The following is a 22,305-nucleotide window of genomic DNA, read 5'->3' on the forward strand; positions in this document are numbered from 1 at the left end:
CAATCAGGGCATTAAAAATATACACATCATAATTTATTCAGAGAAATAACTTACCGTTTCCAGGTAAAATATTGTATGCTAAATTAATAATTAATTTAACCACAGTTTAAATCATACCTGTTTCAAAATAAATGCTGTTAATGAAATAATTGTTGAGACATTTGCATTTAGCATCTAATTATAATATTGTTAATTTTCATAAGGGAAAAATATTACTCATAATGCAACGTTCAGTGATAGGGTTTTACTATAAAGATATTGAAAGTATGTTATCATTATTTAAATCATTTTAACATCAAGGACATTTTTAAAATATCTGGAGAAATCAAGAGACTGAAAAGGAAAATGGAAGAGAAGGTGCAGTTCAGGAGGGAACTTTTAATTATTTTGCATGTTCCCAGCCTAAGGATTTAAACATTCGTTCATGTGATGGCCATACAAAAAAAAAATAACAATAATAAAATAATAATAATAATAATAAGGTTTTCCTCGTTTCAGAATTTGTTGTGGGTGTATGGGATGGCCTGGATAAGAGTGAGATTTCAAGGTCTGAAATTTTGTCCCAGTCTGCTCATGCTGGAATTTTTGGTTGATTGGAATTATTGGCCGCTCCATACGAGCCCTGTTATCAGCAACACAGAGGAAAGCGAAACCATATCCTTGCCGCCTGGGCGGAATGGAACGGTTAAAAGCGACGAGAACGCTTCGGCCCGACAGCGGAAAAGTTGCTATAGTGTACGTTTCCGTTCTTTTAGAATCAGCTGCCTTTTTCACTTATCAGGAAGTAACCTCTTAATTCATGCTTGTTTTCATAGAACGCAAGCATCGCAATGCCAGGACGTTATCTTCTCACTTTGATATTGGGTAAAGTAAATTTTCAGTTCTTGCACTTTCTATTTTTCATAACAGAGATTAAAGATTAAACTATTATTATGACACTGCAAGTCACAATTTTAATATCACAGTAATATTTTATCCTTAAAACATTTTAGTTTAAGATTATAAGTTGGTTGGTTGTGCCATCTTTTTTATCATTGTGCCGTTATTTCTTAGTTTTTCACTGAGTTTTTACAAACTGAACTGAAGATATTTGCTAATCCCAGAATTAACTTTTAAAATAATAATCGTTGATTTATCTGTATGTTTGGGTTGACATAATTGATTTTAAAAAGACATTTAACAAGTTAACTAACACACTAATGCAGATATAGGCTAGTTTTTATTTTATCATATAATATATCATACCTTGCGGAAGTATGAAAGGCTCATTGAGTGACAACAATAGAATTATGAATGGGGCAGTCTGCCAGTCCAGATATGGGATAATAGCACACAGGAGAGCATAAAATCAGTTTTATTAGCCTTCTCTAAAAGCACGCATGACATGGTCTTAGAAAACGTTTCAGAAAATTCACAGTTTGTGAGATTATGCTCTGAAATATAAAAATGAAGTATTAGTAGACTTGTGGCTTTAGCTTCATTTTGTTTCTAAAATCATATCCTACATCAGCATACAAAAAAAATTATAATAATTAAAATTCTGGTGATAAGTTCCTATAACTGAGGTAGAAAACCCTACGAATAGGCTGTAATGAAAGTTAAACACACATAAATAATTCCACAGGTTATATAAAACATACATGATACTTAAAATATATGTATGGTAAAAAGGAAAAGGAGGTGTTCCCTGGTTTAAGGTTTTTGGTGATCCTGGGCCAAAGGAATGCCTTAGCATCCTTCCTGTTCAGTGGCGTAGCCAGGACGTTTTCATAGGGGTGGCCAGGGAGGGGCCAGCAACCAGTCTGGGGTGGCACAGAAATCTTCATTATTTCAATATAAAAATGTGTTTGACTATAATGTACTGCACTGTTTTCGTTCCAAAAACACAAAAATAATTTGTTATTTTATGCATTTCAATTTTCATTTTCATATATGTTCTACTAGATTTGTAAAATTTGTAATTTAATGCACAAATAAATGTGAACACACACTTACACTAGTATAAGTGCACTGTGCTCACATTTATCTATGCATTAAATTACAAATAAAAATACATATCAGTTTGTGCCTTAGGTATTCTCGAATTATAGAATATACTTTAGTACATGCATTTGAGCGTCGTTCTTGCATGCTGCGTATACATGCAAAGTTTGCAGCTTGCATATTTCTTATGCAGGTTATTTATGATTAAGTGATATAGATCGTGCGCAACACATCTGCGTACTGTTGAAGAGTATGCGCTGTGAGCAAAGCAAACCAGCTAATGGGACAGGAAAGTATGTTTTACTGACATATAGGCTAGTCTAACATCATTTCATCAGACCGAAGTTCACAGTTGTTCTACGTAATCTGATTTGGCTGCTGTAGCTTTTCCTTGCTCGTTTGACTCGCGCCTGACGCTGGGGTGAAACTAAAGTGCACATTTTTTGTGGCAAGACCTATAGGTACCACATAAAAGTGCATCTTGTAAATTTGAGAGAAATATAAAGGTACAGGTGGTGTGAGGTAATATATGTTTATGACATTAGCAGTAATTGACATGAGGATGAAGGGTTTAGAAAAGCCAGGGGGATAAAGTCCTGATAACAATATAATTGTCCGTTTATATATAATTTGACTACTGTAGCAGTTGCCTTTTTTCCTATATTTATCGTCTGCTTTCAGATGAAGAAAAGCCCCTTTTGACGCTCCACAATGTGCTTTGGGTATTGTTCGTTAAGTCCGTAATTTGTACCTTTTTAGTTGTCTACCCTGCTTCTGTTATTTTTGTTTATTCTGTTCAACTTTAAATTATTTTAATTAAATTTGTGACCTTTACATATTCTAATATATATATATACAACCCATTCTCACTCCAAAGGCGTCAAAAACCGAAGCATGGTCAAGCGCCCCTAGCGTCACTTTTATGACGCCAAATGTGCCTCTCGGCGTCGACTATCGAAGCACTACGACCTTCATTGCTTTCAGTGGGAAACTTTTGGCGTCAGAATTCGACACGAGGACATGAGATGTTTATCGCTATGAAATCACGTTCAAGAAGTCTCATTCAGCATACATCGCGCGATACTTGCTATCAGTTCCACAGTTTGGGTGAGTAGTCGTATATACGCTCTTTTAATGCCTTTTATCAAATGTATTCTGTCTTCTTTATTAATCAGATTAGCGCCATATGTTTAATCGCTGTATTATATCGGTCATCCGCGGCTGTCTTTGAGTTTCATTGCGTTTAAATAAATGAACACAGCTGCTAATTAGTGTGATTAAACTCTGTCTGTCACGTGACGTGCCATAGACCTTCGATCCGTTTTATATTATTATTAATTTCAGGATCAATGATGTAAGTTGTATTTGTAGTAAAATCATGGTAATCACGACACAATAGTAATAAATGAAATGTGAAGTTAAAACACAGTAAATGGGACATTAGTAACTGTAACTGTAGTTTTACTATGATATATTAATAATCAATACAACAATACAATAATCACCAAACCAGCTATGTTTGTATCACTGTAATGTTAGTGTTTTTATGTGCTTTTATATGACAGATATCACAGTAATCATGTGTTCTGTACCATGCTTTTAATACCTTTTAATGTGAATCCAAAAAAAAAAAAAAAAATCAAATTAAAAATAAATAATAAAACATGTATTTTTCCATCTTGCAGTTCATTCATATCAGTTTATATATATATATATATATATATATATATTTTGCTCACAGATCATTATTAACATTCTGTATATAATTCAATTTTATTTTCTCTCCCCTTTTTTATTATTTTTATTTTTAGCTGAAAAGACGTAAAGGAAGCCCAGTGGTGTTTCTGGAGAGGGATTCCTTCAGAAATGGAGAAGACAGAAAGCTGCGGAGGCAGATATTTGCAGCAGTAAGTCTGTGATAGTTTGTCTCTTTTATCAAAAATTCCTGCTGTTATAATTTGTACAGCATTTGTTGTTTCTTAAACTGTTGCACTGTCCAAATACCCACACTTGCCATCTTTGCACTTGACCACTTGATTACTTATTTGTCGTCTTTCCTGTATTTGGCCTAGTGTTCGAGTGAGCATGATGACCACAAGTGTGTGTCGAACTTTTCGTGACCTGATGACTGTGTTTCCCAATCCTGATCCTGGAGAACCCCAGCACTGCACGGTTTTGGCGTCTCTCTTATCTAACAAACACACTTTTGAGGTCTTGGAGACTTCACTGATGAGCTGATGAGTTGAATCAGGTGTGTTTGATCAGGGAGACATCTCAAATGTGCAGTGTTGGGGTTCTCCAGGACCAGGATTGGGAGCCACTGCCTTATGGGACACTTATGTGTTTAAAGAGATTTTTAATATCTAATTATCAATATTTCACATACTGTACATTGGACAGCTTTCCATGACCTCTTGTGAGATCTCGGCAAAAAGTCTGACGATTTATTCCAAAACATGATGCATGATGGGATACACTAAGCTTTGTATAGCGCTCCGGAGCAGTATTGGAGAGGTTTAGTGTGTGTTAAGGACGCTGTGCTTTGGCATTATTAAGACCGGGGACAGTCTTGTGCACACACTGTCACGTACACACACTCTCAAGTGGCCAAGACTGCAAGTGTGGGTATCTGGACAGGGTCAAAGTCTTAAAAATGATCCCTAAACACATCACAGTCTTAATAATCCAGTTTAACACTTGTATGATATTGTACAAGCCCCAGGACAGCCTCATCTGACACTATCAAAAGAATTCATATGACTATAGATTGTTATTAATTACTTGCTTTCAATAATGGATTAATTTAACATTTAATTATACAGCATCTTTACAGAGGTGTAATGTACAAGCTGCACGTAATTAATAATATGTCCTTCCTTCTGTCTTACAGGATTTTTTCCAGATAATGCTGTTCTTCTTTTTCAGGTCTAAAATATCGAGCTCAACAGCTATTTGAAGAGCCAACCCTCACAAACCTTCCTAAAACCTAAAAGAGCTATTAATGAGTCTCAGCGAATCTTGCCATGATCAGCTCTTCCCAGGTACATTTGTTTACTCATCAAATGCTCTGGTCTGAATCTTACTTTAAATTAACTTAATTATGTTTAATGAGCAATATTAATTGCACAGAGAGTAAGTAGAGATTATCTTGTTTCACAGAAGAGAAGGCAGACCAAGGAAATTATTTGCTCAGGATGAGAAATGAAGATGGCCATCTTGTGCTCAAACAAACAGAAGTCCTTTGGTATGTGTGTGTTGAAGCAATGTTATACAACATTTTATGATGATCTCTCACAGAACTGGTCATGTCAGCCTTGATTTCGTTTTATACTATTACAATTACAGCATGTTAGCAAAGTGTGACTGGACATTTTTAATATTATGTTTTTAAAAACACACCAGCTGTTTTATTAGCAGACAAGTGTCATGAAATTGGTTTAGTTGATATAAACACCAATTGACATTATTTCATTGTTTTGTAAATGTTATGTTATTAATTGTGAATTGATAGTTGATTGGTTTGAAGCCAGGCCTTACACTGCACAGACTAAAACACATTTGTGAGAGAAGTCAGGAACTTTGGAGAAAGCTTCTAGAGGAAAAAAACACATTTACTGCAACAATAGATGAATTCTAGAGTCTCTGAGAACTACACATGCTAATGCAGTCTCATGAGCAAGTCCTTTGCCTCTGTAACTTTTTCTTAATTCTTGCAGAATTACATATTTATTGCAGTATTTTTATTTGTACAGATGATCTCATCAGCCAAATGAGGGGTTTTGACCAAGTGATGCTCTTGAAAGGAGTGAAAGAAGAGGATGTGGTAAATTGTCTTCAGAGAAAAGCTTCTCAAAAGATCTTAAAACAGCTTGAAGAATGGTAAGTGTACAGTACTACAAGGGTCATAGTTGCTCACACTGCTAAAATCACACAGAACATAAGCTGCGCTCTCTGTCCATTAAACAACTTCTTCTGCATTGTTTGTTTCACTTTGACCAGGTCTGGGATGTTAGGACTGAGAGATCATCTGGCTGAGGACAAGCTACACCACATCAGTGCTGGATATCAACCACAAACTGTTTCCAGACACGAGAGAAGAAGATCATGATGGGGAGATGAAACCAGTTTAGATGTGATGATGGGAATCATTATTTTCTGAAACAGTATCACATGTCTTATATGTATCACATGATCTGTATCACAGTTGACTGGATGGGACTGTGTGACTTTTAAGGACATTTCATCACTCATCTGTGTGAACTGATTTATATATGAGGTTAATGTATCTTTGATGATAATTATTTTCATTGAATCTTATTTGTCTTGATGCTACTTTATCAAGTTTATAGTCTATGCTTCAATAAAATGAAAATGGTGAATATTGTGTTCTGAAGATTCTTGGTAAATACATCATTTTACTAGGTAGGCTGATATGTGTTTATTTTAGACTTGGAAAAACGACATATTAATTATTGGGATTATTTTTTTATTTAAGACATGAACATTTTTGATCGGATTAATAACATCTGGGACATCAGTACACCAGAAAGTAATTTTTTTATATTTTAGTAACAAATATGCACATTTTTTGTGAAATACAGGGAGTTACAAGATTAATTATTCTGCATTACAAGATGGTGCCATGGGCTTTATTGTTACAAACACTTAAGGGATAACTGAGAATGTAGCAGGAATGATCAACGTGGATCTTATTCTGCATTAAAACCAAGAGCACGCACATTACTGATGTCCAGCACATGAGGAGCAAGAAACGGGGGTGAGGAGGACATTTTTACACTGATTTCGGCTAATTAGTTATATATAATGCTAATATATATATATATATATATATATATATATATATATATATATATATATATATATATATATATATATATAAATTAATATTCTTAGCACTGCATGAATTTGTCCTTGTGTAATAGTGAAGTATCACAATGTGTATACATTGTCCTTGATTACTGCTTTACAGTGGGGAATAGATAATGGCAAGTTGTTGCAGGTTCATCCATTATATTTCTTGCCATTTACTTCAAAAATCAAAGAAATAATCTATTATTTTCATTATTAAATCATTTCTTTATAATTTTTCCATGTTTCATCAGATGGCCTCACAATGTCCTGTCAAAAGGTATAATAGCAATGATGTAAGAATTAGAAAACAGAGGACTGTGAAAACTGTCAGATATAAATGTGACTCAGCTCAGTATGTTGTTCATGATGAGGAGAATACATATATGTAGGTTTTACTGCCCTGCTACCCCCAGGGGCCCAGTAGCACCCCCCGGAAGAGCCCAAAACTGTACATTTCAAATGGCTGTAAATCAGAGTCCAATTAACATATCAAAGAGAAAATGGGCAGGATTATTACTTATGCTATGCTGATAAAATAATGTTGAGCTCAGTTTTCAGAAATAAATGGAAAGCTGGCATAAAAGCATTTTAAATATTGCTCACTGTAAAATACCACATTTCAGCCTGCCTCTCAAATATATCATAGAGGTTTGCACAATAAACATATTTAGATATCCAGTTTACCTTAAAATAAATAATTTATTTAGTTTCGTTAATAAAAAGTTTTAAACTACATTACCCACAAGCCTCCGTCGTTCTATCTATGCAAAGGCAACACTAGGGGGCTGCTTTTGTAGTTCATTGAAGTTATGCTTAGGGTTAGGATTAGGATCTCGCTAAAGATGTCATTTTTCTCAAGATAGCAACACTTCATTGTTGACTTAATATATTACTAATGTGATGATAGGAGCAAAACATACTTTTTAACATGATGCGCTGTTTAATATGGGTTAAAAGATAGTCCAACCACAGACTGTCCTGAAAAGTCATAGCCAATGACATCAAAGCTGAGCAGCAGCGTCACATTTCCTTATCCATGTATGACAGATGTCTTTCGTTTTTCGGCTGAAGGGATAGATTCGGTTAACAATAGATTAAGCTAGCTACTTATTAGATTCTGTTTTATTAACGTCTTCACCTTCCTCCGTTGTTCAGCTTGACAAAAATTGGGCAATATTGATGTGCACATGCCCAGCAGTCGCAGTTGTATCCAACAGATAGATTCCTCTCATTAAATATAAGACACATTTTTAAGATTTGTATTTTTTTTTTTTTTTGACCAAAGACAAATATATTTACTAATCAAATGACGTGCTTCTAAAATTTACATTGCATATTACATTGTGTTTTAAAGTTAAAATTGTTCACATTTGTGTTTCTGTGATTTACCATTCTCTACCATTTGAACCCTAGGAATAAAAACTGAAATTATAAATGAATGAATGAATGAACAAATAAATACATAAAGCATAATAAACATGCATATTTTTGTAAGGATCTTCCATTATTTATTGATATGTCAAACTCATTTAAAGACAACATGCCCAAATTACTACACTGCATCCTCTGTCACCAAGCTCGTTTTTGCCACCATAAAGAATAAAAAGGCAGTTATGTTGTAAACATTAACTATTTTCAGTATGCAAATGAAAATGCTTTTATTAAAAAACAAAACAGTAAATACAGGTCTTTCAGTGAACACTGGAAAAAGATCAATTTTATTAAAAAAATTAAATTGACCAAAATGTTATACAACACAATGTAAATGTTTCAAACTCACAAAAAAACACCATGAAGACATGCATGTCAAGTGTGCAATATCATCTATAAAACTCAATCAGCACAGCATCAAATAAACACTGATTGTCTGAACAATGGAAGACAGAGAAAGTGTTCAGGAAAACAAACACCTGCTAGCTTTGACAATAACATCATGAATTCACTTCATGACTGGAGCTAGGGGATGACTGTGTATGAATATCTCCTTTACTAAAACTCTTAATTAAAGTCTAAAAAGTTCACTGTATGAAGCTTGAAAAAGAGAACAAAATGCTTTATCAATACGAAAAATACTATTTTTAACTATTGTTTTCATCACTGGTTCTGTAATGTATTCATTATGAGCTTATAAATAAAACAAAGTTACATCTTCTGCAAAAATCAAACCACTGCAAAGTCTAATCACTGATCCAGGGACCATTTCTGTGTGTGCGGGGGATAAAGAGTTAACGAGGTGAGTCCTTGTGCGTGATGGAGAACTGCAGTGTTATCCTCAAACAATCCTGTAAAACAGAAATATTACATTACATTCAACTTATACATTACACTGTGTTTTGTTTAGACCATAAAAGCAGCCTCTGTAAAGATGCTGTATAATTAAATGTTAAATGAATCCATTATTGAAAGCAAGTAATTAATAACAAGCTATAGTCATATGAATTCTTTTGATAGTGTCAGATGAGACCGTCCTGGGGCTTGTACAATATCATACAAGTGTTAAACTGGATTATTAAGACTGTGATGTGTTTAGTACAGTATGTGAAATATTGATAATTAGATATTAAAAATCTCTTTAAACACATAAGTGTCCCATAAGGCAGTGGCTCCCAATCCTGGTCCTGGAGAACCCCAACACTGCACATTTGAGATGTCTCCCTGATCAAACACACCTGATTCAACTCATCAGCTCATCAGTGAAGTCTCCAAGACCTCAAAAGTGTGTTTGTTAGATAAGAGAGACGCCAAAACCGTGCAGTGCTGGGGTTCTCCAGGATCAGGATTGGGAAACACAGTCATCAGGTCACGAAAAGTTCGACACACACTTGTGGTCATCATGCTCACTTGAACACTAGGCCAAATACAGGAAAGACGACAAATAAGTAATCAAGTGGTCAAGTGAAAAGATGGCAAGTGTGGGTATTTGGACAGTGCAACAGTTTAAGAAACAACAAATGCTGTACAAATTATAACAGCAGGAATTTTTGATAAAAGAGACAAACTATCACAGACTTACTGCTGCAAATATCTGCCTCCGCAGCTTTCTGTCTTCTCCATTTCTGAAGGAATCCCTCTCCAGAAACACCACTGGGCTTCCTTTACGTCTTTTCAGCTAAAAATAAAAATAATAAAAAAGGGGAGAGAAAATAAAATTTAATTATATACAGAATGTTAATAATGATCTGTGAGCAAAATATTTATATATATATATATATATATATATATATATATATATATATATAAACTGATATGAATGAACTGCAAGATGGAAAAATGTTTTATTATTTATTTTTAATTTGTTATTAAAATTTTTTAATTTGATTTTTTTTTTTTTGGATTCACATTAAAAGGTATTAAAAGCATGGTACAGAACACATGATTACTGTGATATCTGTCATATAAAAGCACATAAAAACACTAACATTACAGTGATACAAACATAGCTGGTTTGGTGATTATTGTATTGTTGTATTGATTATTAATATATCATAGTAAAACTACAGTTACAGTTACTAATGTCCCATTTACTGTGTTTTAACTTCACATTTCATTTATTACTATTGTGTCGTGATTACCATGATTTCACTACAAATACAACTTACATCATTGATCCTGAAATTAATAATAATATAAAACGGATCGAAGGTCTATGGCACGTCACGTGACAGACAGAGTTTAATCACACTAATTAGCAGCTGTGTTCATTTATTTAAACGCAATGAAACTCAAAAACAGCCGCGGATGACCGATATAATACAGCGATTAAACATATGGCGCTAATCTGATTAATAAAGAAGACAGAATACATTTGATAAAAGGCATTAAAAGAGCGTATATACGACTACTCACCCAAACTGTGGAACTGATAGCAAGTATCGCGCGATGTATGCTGAATGAGACTTCTTGAACGTGATTTCATAGCGATAAACATCTCATGTCCTCGTGTCGAATTCTGACGCCAAAAGTTTCCCACTGAAAGCAATGAAGGTCGTAGTGCTTCGATAGTCGACGCCGAGAGGCACATTTGGCGTCATAAAAGTGACGCTAGGGGCGCTTGACCATGCTTCGGTTTTTGACGCCTTTGGAGTGAGAATGGGTTGATATATATATAAGAATGTCTTGATAAATTCTGAATTGATTTTAAGTTTTAATTGTAAGTCTACCTTAAATTTAATTGTCCCTGTTTTTCATCTCAACAGCCAGTGCTCTGATTTCTGTAACTGGTGAGTAACAAGCTTTTAGTCATTCATTTAAAATAATAACAATTCCAGCTTTATCATGACATCTAGTCACTGTTTTGGCTAGTCTGCAAGTTTAGCCTGTTGTAAGATGAGTTGTATCATAATGGAGTTATTTTATTTTTAGGAGATTACAGTATCAGACTGGTCAATGGTAATAATGACTGCTCTGGAAGAGTTGAGATGCTTTATAATGGCCAATGGGGGACAGTGTGTGATGACAACTGGGACATGAATGATGCCGCTGTGGTGTGCAGACAGTTGGGATGTGGAACAGCTGTTAGTGCACAAACCAGTGCTCATTTTGGTCAGGGAAGTGGTCCGATCTTGTTGGATGATGTGAGATGTTCAGGAAGTGAATCATCACTCACACAGTGCTCACATCCTTCTATTGGAATTCATAACTGTGGTCATTCTGAAGATGCAGGAGTTGCCTGCTTCGGTAAAGGTATGTGTTTTCAAAATATGGTTTTAATGTTCTTGGTATTATATAATTTGATATTTTATTCAGTATTTTCCTAGGTTACATTGTTTTTACCAGCTTATTTGGTTTTCTCAAAAAATGTAAGTGTTCTGAAAATGTGCTGCTTACAATAAAAATAGTTCTACATCAATTTAAAAAAAAGATATATAAACTTTGGTTATTTGGCTTCAAGTAATTATATAAGAATTAAGAATTCTGAGAATGATAAGAAAACTTGTGAAAATAACTTGCAATATATGTTTGGTGCTTGGCTCCCAAAAATGTCAAACACATACAGCATGCCAAAACTGTAACCTTTTTAATCACATTGTAATTTTATTTTTAATGACATCTTTCAGACATAAGATTGGTCAGTGGGACTGACTCATGCTGTGGAAGAGTGGAGATCCGTTATAATGGCCAGTGGGGAACCGTGTGTGATGATGAATGGGACATGAATGATGCTGCTGTGGTGTGCAGACAGTTACAGTGTGGATCAGCCATCAGTGCACCTCATAGTGCTGCCTTTGGTCAAGGCAGTGGATCAATCTGGCTGGATGATGTTAAATGCTCAGGAAGTGAAGGAACCCTCACACAATGTTCACACAAAGGACTAGGAAGTCATAACTGTAATCATGGGGAAGATGCTGCTGTTGTTTGTTCAGGTTAGTCAAATCTTAAGCACCTTCACACATTATTTTGGGTGAAATGAGCAACAGAAATTACATTAGATTCATGTTTTTCATAATTTTCCAACATTTTAAATGAATAAACTTTTTCTTCAGCAGGCAACCTGCAGATGCCGACCCTTTCTTTGACCTCCAGACATTCAGCTGTTTCTCCTGGAGAAAATATCCAGTTCAGATGCACAACCCCTAAACCAAGATGCAATGCTAATGCTAAATTCCAGCTCTTCAGAAACGGACCATCTATATCCTCCCAGGAACATGAATCTAGTGTCACTTTCAACCTTAATGTAGACGTCTCACATCAGGCCAGCTACAGCTGTCAATACTCCTACAAGAGCAACACTATCAAGTCACCTTTGAGCAGAACTGTTACCATCACTGTGGGTGAGTGTGTTCAGTTTATTCTTATTGCCTACGTCATAAATCACATGCATTAGTAAAGTATAAGTGAAATCATTTTGTAATGATACCTTTGTTTTTGCAATTGAAATATTTTGTAAAATAGCAGTGGATTAAATTTTAAATCATGACTATTTTAGATAATTTTTAAGTATATAAGTTCACTTTTTTTTGTTTATCCATATACTTTAAATGTATTATTGTTCTTTAGTGAACTTGCAGCAGCCCAGCATTTCTCATAGTGCTCCTGATGCATGGTTCGACAAGGAGCTTCAGGGACCAGTGATCACCAGGGGCCACAATTTCACTATCATCTGTTCCACTGCATCCCAGTTTCCTGGAGGCTCTTTTCACTTGTTCAGAGGGTCAAGCATCACCAGGACTGAGGCAGCTGTCAATCACTCTGCCTCCTTCTTCTTTCCTAAAGCAGAATATTCAAATGAGGGAAACTACAGTTGTGTTTATGAAGTCAGTGTCTCCTCACGTACCTTCAGTTCACCTGCCTCTGAACTGCTGCTCATCACTATCACAGGTACTGATGTCTAAAAACAAGCTTTCACCCAAAAATGTTGTCATTAATTACTCACACTCATGTCATCCTAAACACGTAAAACCTTTGTTCACAAACACAATATAATTTTTGACAATCAAGGGGCCGTTCTTCATACGTCGCTTATTACATCCGAGATCAAATGACACATCCAAGATGATATCATCGTGCTAATCGTGATCCGGCTAATTGGGTTCTTCGAACACACATGTTGTGTATGATTAGTATCGCTGGATTGAGTTATCTGAGATAATTGTGTGTTCATGTGTTGGTTTAAAAGGGGATATGTATCGATACTCGAAACCATGATCAACCATGAGGGATTGGCTGGTAGCAAGACGGCAATGTAATGAAGTCATATAATTTAAAATGACACCCGACGAAAAATTTTACAAATTTCTGGACTTTTATAAGGAAACAGCCAAGCAAACAAAACTACATAAATGTTGTAATAGATACATGAAACAGATAATAGATACATGTTTTTATTTTATTAGAATTTTTTTTGTGATTCCAAATAATTTAGATTCGCAATTTATAATAGTTGTGCAGTCTTTACATTTTTATTTCAATGTAGAAATTATCTATTCATTTCGTTTTATATTTAGACAGATTTGTTACGTGACAGCATTAATGAAAGTTTCTTAAGGGTCAATATCATGTTATCTGCATCTCCTGCACTCTATCAAGCCACTCTTATAAAAGCAGTCATCACTCAAAATAATGCACGACTCTATTATCTGTATAGCATGTGTGTAAGACTCATGGGCGTAGGTTTGGTCTCAGCTTTGGTGGGGACACCCCCATACACCCCCCCCCCCCCATCTTATGTTGTAAGATACCAGTGATTTAATGGTGATTTCCTTTTTTATTTCAGACTGTTGGCAATACAGAATATCACAATACAGAAGTGAATCTACTTCATCTCATTATTATTATTGTATCCTGACCCTGATATACCATCCTGTATACTGTCCCTAAAGAGCTAGTATCACTGTATAATCTCAAAAATGCACTCTCAAAAAATAAAAAATAAAAACCTGAGACTGTGTAATGCTGAACAACCAAACGTTTTATTAACATAAATTATTATGTACATTAGTATTTACACTAACAAAAGATACTCTGTCACAAGGAAACAAATCTAAATAAATAAATATAATAACCTTTTTCTATTAAAAACACTATTTACCCTCCAGTACACTCACGTTTATGTTGACTGCAAGATTCTAAGTTAAGGTAGAGGCTAATTGACATTCAGTTACTTGCTAACGTAATATTCTATCATCTTGGGTAAGACATACTATCACCAGTTAATACTATTTTCCACATTAGAATCTGCATTTGAAAGCCTGGTCAGTCACTACTGCTAGTTTATTTCTGTGGCTAGCTAGTTATTTTGCCTACTTACACTCTGACTCTGCTTTATGTAAAAGCTTCTTATGTCCCCTTTCTTCTTCTTGGGTGGCATCTACAAAGTACAATAAGGGGCAAAAAAAAGGAATATTGAAATGTTTTTACCCAAGCCTTTGTATGTGGCAGAGAGACAGCCCTGATAACTTACCGTCGGCGTCGTCAACATGCGGACGCACACACCACCCGCTCGCTGCTAGTGCCATAGGGCCCTATCTTGCACCCAGCGCAATTGACTTTGTACACCGACGCATGTGTCATTCCTATTTTGCACCCGCGCAAAGCGCGCTTTTCCCTTCACAGAAGCACGTCGCTAAACTAGTGAATGAACTTGCGCTCCCTGGGCGGTTCAGCGCAAAAAAGGAGGCGTCTTCCGGCGCAAACGATCCCTGGTGCTATTTTGCTGTTCCATTAAACAATTGCGCCACTGACCAGAAAAAACCTAGTCTAAAGTCAGTGGCGCGTTGCGCGTTGTTCATTATGCTATTTTAAGGGCGCAAGCTTGACCATAATGTATAGCGTGCACAACGCGCATACACTTTGCTCATGTAATCTACACAGATGCAACAGTTATTTTTGCAAATCATAAATTGTTACACTAAAAAAATATGAACACATGAGATGACGGAAATCATTGTGAAATCTTGCTTACAAATTATTAAGGCTAATTGTAGTAATTAAGGATCAGACCTGTTTGCCCGATAGTGGCAAGACATATAGCTATGTATATAAGGACATCTGACAAATTTGTTTGTCCGTCAAGAACCAGGGAAAAAAAAATCGATGAAACAATTGTGGCTATTTCCTCCCACGCATGTTTAACCGACGCTATTTTGGGTGGGTTTCTCCCATCCCCATACAACACAACTTCTCTGTCTTTCACTGCTCTTACAAGAACATCAGTCTCCTCGGCTGTGAACCGCTCCTGGCGTGCGCCTGGTAAATACGCCATAATAATAGCAATCCATAATGGAACTTGCGCACCTGCTTTTAAAGGGAATGTTGGATGAAGTTCTGATTGGTTTATTTCACGTTACGCCCAAACCACACCTATGAATAATGAAGCTACTTCAGACCAACCCATTTTAGATTTGCGCCGGGCGCAAGAGCCATTTATCCCGCCGGGAAAATAGCAACAGCGCCGAGACCCGCCCACAAAGTTACTTGCGCTTCGCGCTTTGACACTTGCGTTTCAGATCGTTAAAATAGGGCCCATAGACAGTAAAAGAAAGGCTAGTGCAAGCACAAAAGTAGTCCCGGCCCGCGCGTGTAGCCTGTCAGATACCCCGACGCCAATCAAATTACAGTGTTTCTTGTACTATTGTTGTCCTGGCCGTTAGAATCGATCCAAATAACAGTGCAAAGATCCAAATAGCAGTTCAAAGGAGCTTGCTAAATATTGGTGGGGACAAATTAGTCATCTCAAAATATTGATAGGGACTAGTACCTAGCGTCCCCCCCTAAACCTACGCCCATGGTAAGACTCTAATACAATTATGAAGTAATAATTTTATGACAAATAAATATTTCAGGTAGTAAAACTGGCTGTCCATAGTAGGCTGTTATGGACTAAACAGCATTTTTATATTATTTTTAAATAATTTTTTTAATAATTATTATTTTAAAGTATTGTCCCTGGATCAGTACGATACTCTTGTAATAAAGTAGCGGTGGTAGCAGACATATTTTGAGTATCAGTTCTGGTTGAAAAGAAGTGATCTAATCCTCTTTACATGAAATAAGCCTGATCCCGAGCAGGTTTAAGCTTACGGACCTGTTGCTATGACAGCAGCTCCGGGATGAGCTTCGCAGAACCAAATGATCCAAGATCACGCCAAATCGTCAACATTCAAATCCAGCTAACTGAGTTAGCGACGTACGAAGAACGGGGCCCAGATCTGGCAGCAAGTTAGCGCATTTTTTCAGGTCAATTTCAAAGTGACCTGAAGGCTAAAAATGATAAAGAAATCCTATATTGATACATTTTTATATAAAATAAATAAATAAATAGAAACCCCTAAATATTTATGTAGGTTTTTCTTATTTTTCTTTTTTTTGTGTGATTTTTCTTTTCTTTTCTTTTTATTATATTTACTTTATATTTTGGAAATTTTAAGAAAATTTAAGCAAATAAGCACGTTGGACCCGGAACATTGCCGGGTCGCCTTCTGTGTGAACACAAACACATTCCCACCTCAAAAAACCCACCACAACAATATTTATTTATTTATTTATTTTGCTCGTCGTGTTCATCCCTCCAAAACAGAGAAAACATCTTTCACAAACATCTACATCTCTGTGTCTGTAGTGCCTAGCCAGTGAAGGCATGAGTATTGACTGTGTTCCACTCTCTCTGCTTCTCTGGTTACTTCCTGTTTGTGTGGTAATTCAGGGCCAGACTAACAGGCCAGTGTGAAGTATTGCCAGTCTACCTACCTTACTGATTGTTTTTATTCCACTGTTTTTTCTATCTTATGTATGACCATTGCCTTTCCTTTTCCCCATTTATGTTTTGGATTTTCCCTTCCATATAGTTGTTTAGATTGGAGTGCTTTTCTTGTTACGAACTTTGACTGTCTCAAGTTTATGCTATCTGCCTACTATTTTTGACTTGTCTACCAAGGATTATATTAAACTACTGCACATGTATCCTACCTCTGCTTCTGTCTCGTTACAGTCTCTTCTAAAGTGTTTATGTATATAATGAGTTGTATTTGTAGGTGTTATTATAGCACAATTCCGGCAGCCATATCACCCTGGAGCCCAAGACCGGTTGCCCACTGAAGCTAAGCAGGGCTGAGCCTGGTCAGTACCTGGATGGGAGACCTCCTGAGAAAACTAGGTTGCTGCTGGAAGAGGTGCTAGTGAGGCCAGCAGGGGGTGCTCACCCTGTGGTCTGTGTGGGTCCTAGCGCCCCAGTGTAGTGGTGGGGACACTATACTGTCAACAAGCACCGTCCTTCGGATGAGACGTTAAACCGAGGTCCTGACTCTCTGTGGTCATTAAAAAATCCCAGGATGTCTTTCGGAAAGAGTAGGGGTGTGACCTCGGCATCCTGGCTAAATTAGCCCATTGGTCTCTGACCATCATGGCCTCCTAACAATCCCCATATCTACTGATTGGCTTCATCACTCTGTCTCCTCTCCACCAGTAAGCTGGTGTGTGGTGGGCGTTCTGGCGCACTATGGCTGCCGTCGCATCATCCAGGTGGATGCTGCACACTGGTGGTGGATGAGGAGATACCCCCTGTCTATGTAAAGCGCTTTGAGTGTCTAGAAAAGCGCTATATAAATGTAAAGAATTATTATTATTATAACCCCACCTCAGACCTCTCTAATTGTCAAAGCCTGACTATGGCCATTGCTACTCTTGCATGTTGTGAGATGCATAAGAAATCTTTCAGACTCCATTGATTCTGGCACACGACATCACAACAAAATGATATTTTAAGCTCCATATGTAGCTGAATTTGTGCTGGTTTGAATTGGCCACCTCTAGTTTTCCCTTCGTTCAGCCTCCAGCTAGTGCTGTGACATTATTGTGACGATGGCACTTAAAAGGGTCTGTACTTCCAGCATGTCAAAAATAACAAGATTTTAATCACATTGTACTTTAATTATTGTAATCTGATAGATCCGAGATTGGTCAGTGGGACTGACTCATGCTGTGGAAGAGTGGAGATTCGTTATAATGGCCAGTGGGTAACTGTGTGTGATAATAACTGGGACATGAATGATGCTGCTGTGGTGTGCAGACAGTTACAGTGTGGATCAGCCATCAGTGCACCTCATAGTGCTGCCTTTGGTCAAGGCAGTGGATCAATCTGGCTGGATGATGTTAAATGCTCAGGAAGTGAAGGAACCCTCACACAATGTTCACACAAAGGACTAGGAAGTCATAACTGTGGTCATGGGGAAGATGCTGCTGTTGTTTGTTCAGGTTAGTCAAATCTTTAGCACCTTCTCACATTATTTGAGGGAAAATGACCAACAAAAATTACATTAAGCTTCATGAATGTCATGTATGCATTACCTTGTCTTAACAAATTATTTCAAATAAACAAATTTTTCTTTTGAAGGCGACCTGCAGATGCCGACCCTTTCTTTGACCTCCAGACATTCAGTTGTTTCTCCTGGAGAAAATATCCAGTTCAGATGCACAACCCCTAAACCAAGATGCAATGCTAATGCTGAATTCCAGCTCTTCAGAAACGGACCATCTATATCCTCCCAGGAACATGAATCTAGTGTGACTTTCAACCTTAATGTAGATGTCTCACATCAGGCCAGCTACAGCTGTCAATACTCCTACAAGAGCAACACTATCACGTCACCTTTGAGCAGAACTGTTACCATCACTGTGGGTGAGTGTGTTCAGTTTATTCTTATTGCCTACGTCATAAATCACATTCATTAGTAAAGTATAAGTGAAATCATTTTGTAATGATACCTTTGTTTTTGCAATTGAAATATTTTGTAAAATAGCAGTGGATTACATTTTGAATCATGACTATTTTAGATAATTTTTAAGTATATAAGTTCACTTTTTTTGTTTATCCATGTACTGTAAATGTATTATTGTTCTTTAGTGAACTTGCAGCAGCCCAGCATTTCTCACAGTGCTCCTGATGCATGGTTCGACAAGGATCTTCAGGGACCAGTGATCACCAGGGGCCACAATTTCACTATCATCTGTTCCACTGCATCCCAGTATCCTGGAGGCTCTTTTCACTTGTTCAGAGGGTCAAGCATCACCAGGACTGAGGCAGCTGTCAGTCACTCTGCCTCCTTCTTCTTTCCTAAAGCAGAATATTCAAATGAGGGAAACTACAGTTGTGTTTATGAAGTCAGTGTCTCCTCACGCACCTTCAATTCATCTGCCTCTGAACTGCTGCTCATCACTATCACAGGTACTCATGTGTAAGAGTCTAAAAACAAGTTGGACTGCTTGTATGGAACATTAAAAAAGATAATGAATTCTGTCATTAATTACTTATCCTTGTGTCATTCCAAAACCTTAAGACTTTTGTTCATACAGAACACAAATGAAGATATATTTGATTAAATCAGAGAGCTATCTGACCCTGCTTAGACAGCAATGCAACTGACACGTTCAAGGCCAAAAAAGACAATGTTAAAATACTTTATGTGGCACAAGTGGTTAAAACATAATTTTATGAAGCTACGATAATACTTTGTGCACAAAGAAAACAAAAATAACGACTTTATTCAACAATTCTTCTCTTCCCTGTCAGCGTTCACCACCGTTCATTAACATTCTACATTGGTACTGTCTATGCAGGGTCTGAAAGCTCTCAGATTTCATCAAATATATCTTAATATTTTTCTGAAGATGAACAAATGTCTTGTGGGTTAAGAACGTGAAGTGATGGTGAGGAATTAATGACAGAATTTTTGGGTGAACTATCCTTTAACTCAACCCCTAATGTCTCTCTCAGCCTCCCTGCTTCCTGTCATTGGTGCTGCAGTGTCAGGTGTACTGCTCTTGTTGTCTCTCCTCATAATCATCCTCCTGCTGAAGAGAAGACAAAAGCATAAGAAAAAAGAAACTCATTTGAAGTGCTCTTTTACGAAAGGTAACAGAGTTGCATTTTCTAAAATAAGTCAAATGATGTCTTCTGTTTTATTTTTAACTCTTAACATTTTCCTGTAATTATGTCCCTCTCTATGCCATTTCTCTAGCTGCAGCTAATACATATGCCGGTACATCCCATGGTAACAAAAATGAAGAGGATGATGAGGCTGTTTATGGAAATGTACAACCTGATGAAAACATGAATCATGATGATTCTGAACAAGACTATATTAATGTGGACTCTGGTCATTCTGAGCAGGACGATGTGAATGTAGACAGTGATGACTCTGAAGACGACTATGTCAATGTGAATGTTTCAGTAAATAACAGTGTGATAGACAAATCTAATGATAACATTTATGAAAGCTGTTGTGATTAATACTGAGTGAACCCAATTATTTTGAGCCATGGTGCTCTGAAATTATTATTATTTTTTTTTTTATAATAATTTTACATTAACAATGTGATCAATATTCTATGTATTAAAGACAATCATGAATCTCATAGTCAGAGTTTTTAAGAATTTTACTGTAACAGAAACAGGTCAATTTAGCTCAAAGGGAATCATTTAAGATTTTAAAGGGAATTTGAACAGAATCACTGTTTCACGGCTGTTCACGGAGACGCCCTGCGATTCAGTGAACTAGCCGTTTAACATCAAATCTGCGCTGGATACTAATATCCAAACTATAGTGAAACACTATCAATTAGCACAGTAACAAGATCGGCAGTTTAAGACATTAATTTGCAAGCACAAAACACAAGATACTTCTCTTTTCAATATGAATAAGGCTTTGTTAGATAAATCTAAGACATATAAACTAATCTAACACATAAACGCACGCACTCACACATTCACACAAGTTGCAGGAAGATATAAAGTTAGGGAAAAATGAGTTTAAGAGAATGGAAATATGGAATCCCAAGTTTACAGCAATACGTTAAATTGCATAGACATGAACAACCATCAATCACGTAATTAGCCCTCGCATTGAGTTCCTCAGTGAGGTTAAAACTATATTAGATACACAAGCAAAGGTCACAGTCTGGAGGTAAAGTTACTTGCGTCTCCTGTGAAAGAGTCCCGGTGAAAGGGCTATCCTGATGTCGTTGATTGGCTGGAAGTTCAGTCGCTGAAGTGACGTCTTGGGGAGCCCGTGCTTGGCTGTTGGCTGAAGCTGGAGTTGTGTGGCTGGTTGGAGTTGAAACGCGCAGACGAGGTCGACGTTACGAAACTTAACTCAGAACACGAAACTCTCAAACGGAAAAGAAAAGAAATAAAGTTTGACGAGACAAGGTTGTGTTCCTTCTCATCGTGGCTAAGTAGCAGCAGGCTTGCAGGCCGAAGCACGCTGGAACCGCGCTCAAAGAACAGGGATGATTAAACAGCATGGCTAGAAGCTACAAGCTAGCAGAAGCATAGCTAGAGACTAGAAACTGGCATGACTGATAGCAGCAGCATAGCTAGAGACTAAAAGCCGACTAAAAGCTAGCAAAGCTACAAGCTAAAAGCTAAGAGCAGGCATGACTAATAGCAGAGACTTACAGCTGACTAAAAGCAGACTAAAAGCAAGATTTCATGGTGTCCTAGGTATTTAAAGTGGTGTCTTGACCAATCAGATATTGTCTTGGCTCGGGGGTATCATAAATCATTTGTTTATCTTACCAAGCCTGTGGTCCGAATTTTCCTGCCTTGCAGGGTCTAATTTTGGACATGATTCCTATTACCAGGTTATGATATATTTTACAAATAAGTGATTGTCAGGACAATATCAAGCAAGAAAATTCAATCACACACATACCAGAAATGACTATGTATCCTTCAGCTATCCCATAGTTAAAAAAAAAAAACATACACAATAAGTGATTATAACATGAGTCAAATGTGTGGGTTACACATAAATGAATATGGGGTGAAGCGATGGACTGATTCATTTATAAGTCTTTTTGCGTTCATTCTGGTCCATATACATGTACAAAAAGCAGTTTCTTTGCCATTCTCTTGACAAATACTTCTGTGGAGACAAAATCCCTTCCCCCTTAGGAATTTCAGTCTGGTTTTGCTAGTTGGGGGGGGAAGTCAATGGAAGTGTTTAACTCATGGGT

General features: G+C 36.8%; 1 protein-coding gene and 1 pseudogene across 2 annotated transcripts; both read left to right on the top strand.

Moving 5' to 3' along the window:
- The first annotated feature begins 792 nt into the window (after nt 1-792).
- LOC113045369 (deleted in malignant brain tumors 1 protein-like) lies at nt 793-20,694 on the top strand. 2 transcript variants are annotated; one of them, XM_026205723.1, is made up of 11 exons: nt 793-864; nt 11,052-11,075; nt 11,218-11,538; nt 11,913-12,218; nt 12,339-12,626; nt 12,853-13,173; nt 18,238-18,543; nt 18,683-18,967; nt 19,193-19,513; nt 20,063-20,200; nt 20,307-20,694. In XM_026205723.1, the coding sequence occupies exons 1-11, from the start codon at nt 831-833 to the stop codon at nt 20,576-20,578; spliced, it is 2,616 nt and encodes an 871-aa protein (XP_026061508.1). In that variant the 5' UTR covers nt 793-830; the 3' UTR covers nt 20,579-20,694. The 2 variants fall into 2 exon arrangements, with proteins under 2 accessions (XP_026061508.1, XP_026061517.1); XM_026205732.1 differs by having other exon boundaries at nt 12,342-12,626.
- On the top strand, nt 17,343-17,459 carry LOC113056008 (uncharacterized; annotated as a pseudogene).
- Nucleotides 20,695-22,305: the final 1,611 nt, after the last annotated feature.

This window comes from Carassius auratus, chromosome 3 (assembly GCF_003368295.1).
Source record: "Carassius auratus strain Wakin chromosome 3, ASM336829v1, whole genome shotgun sequence".
Classification (NCBI taxonomy): domain Eukaryota; kingdom Metazoa; phylum Chordata; class Actinopteri; order Cypriniformes; family Cyprinidae; genus Carassius; species Carassius auratus.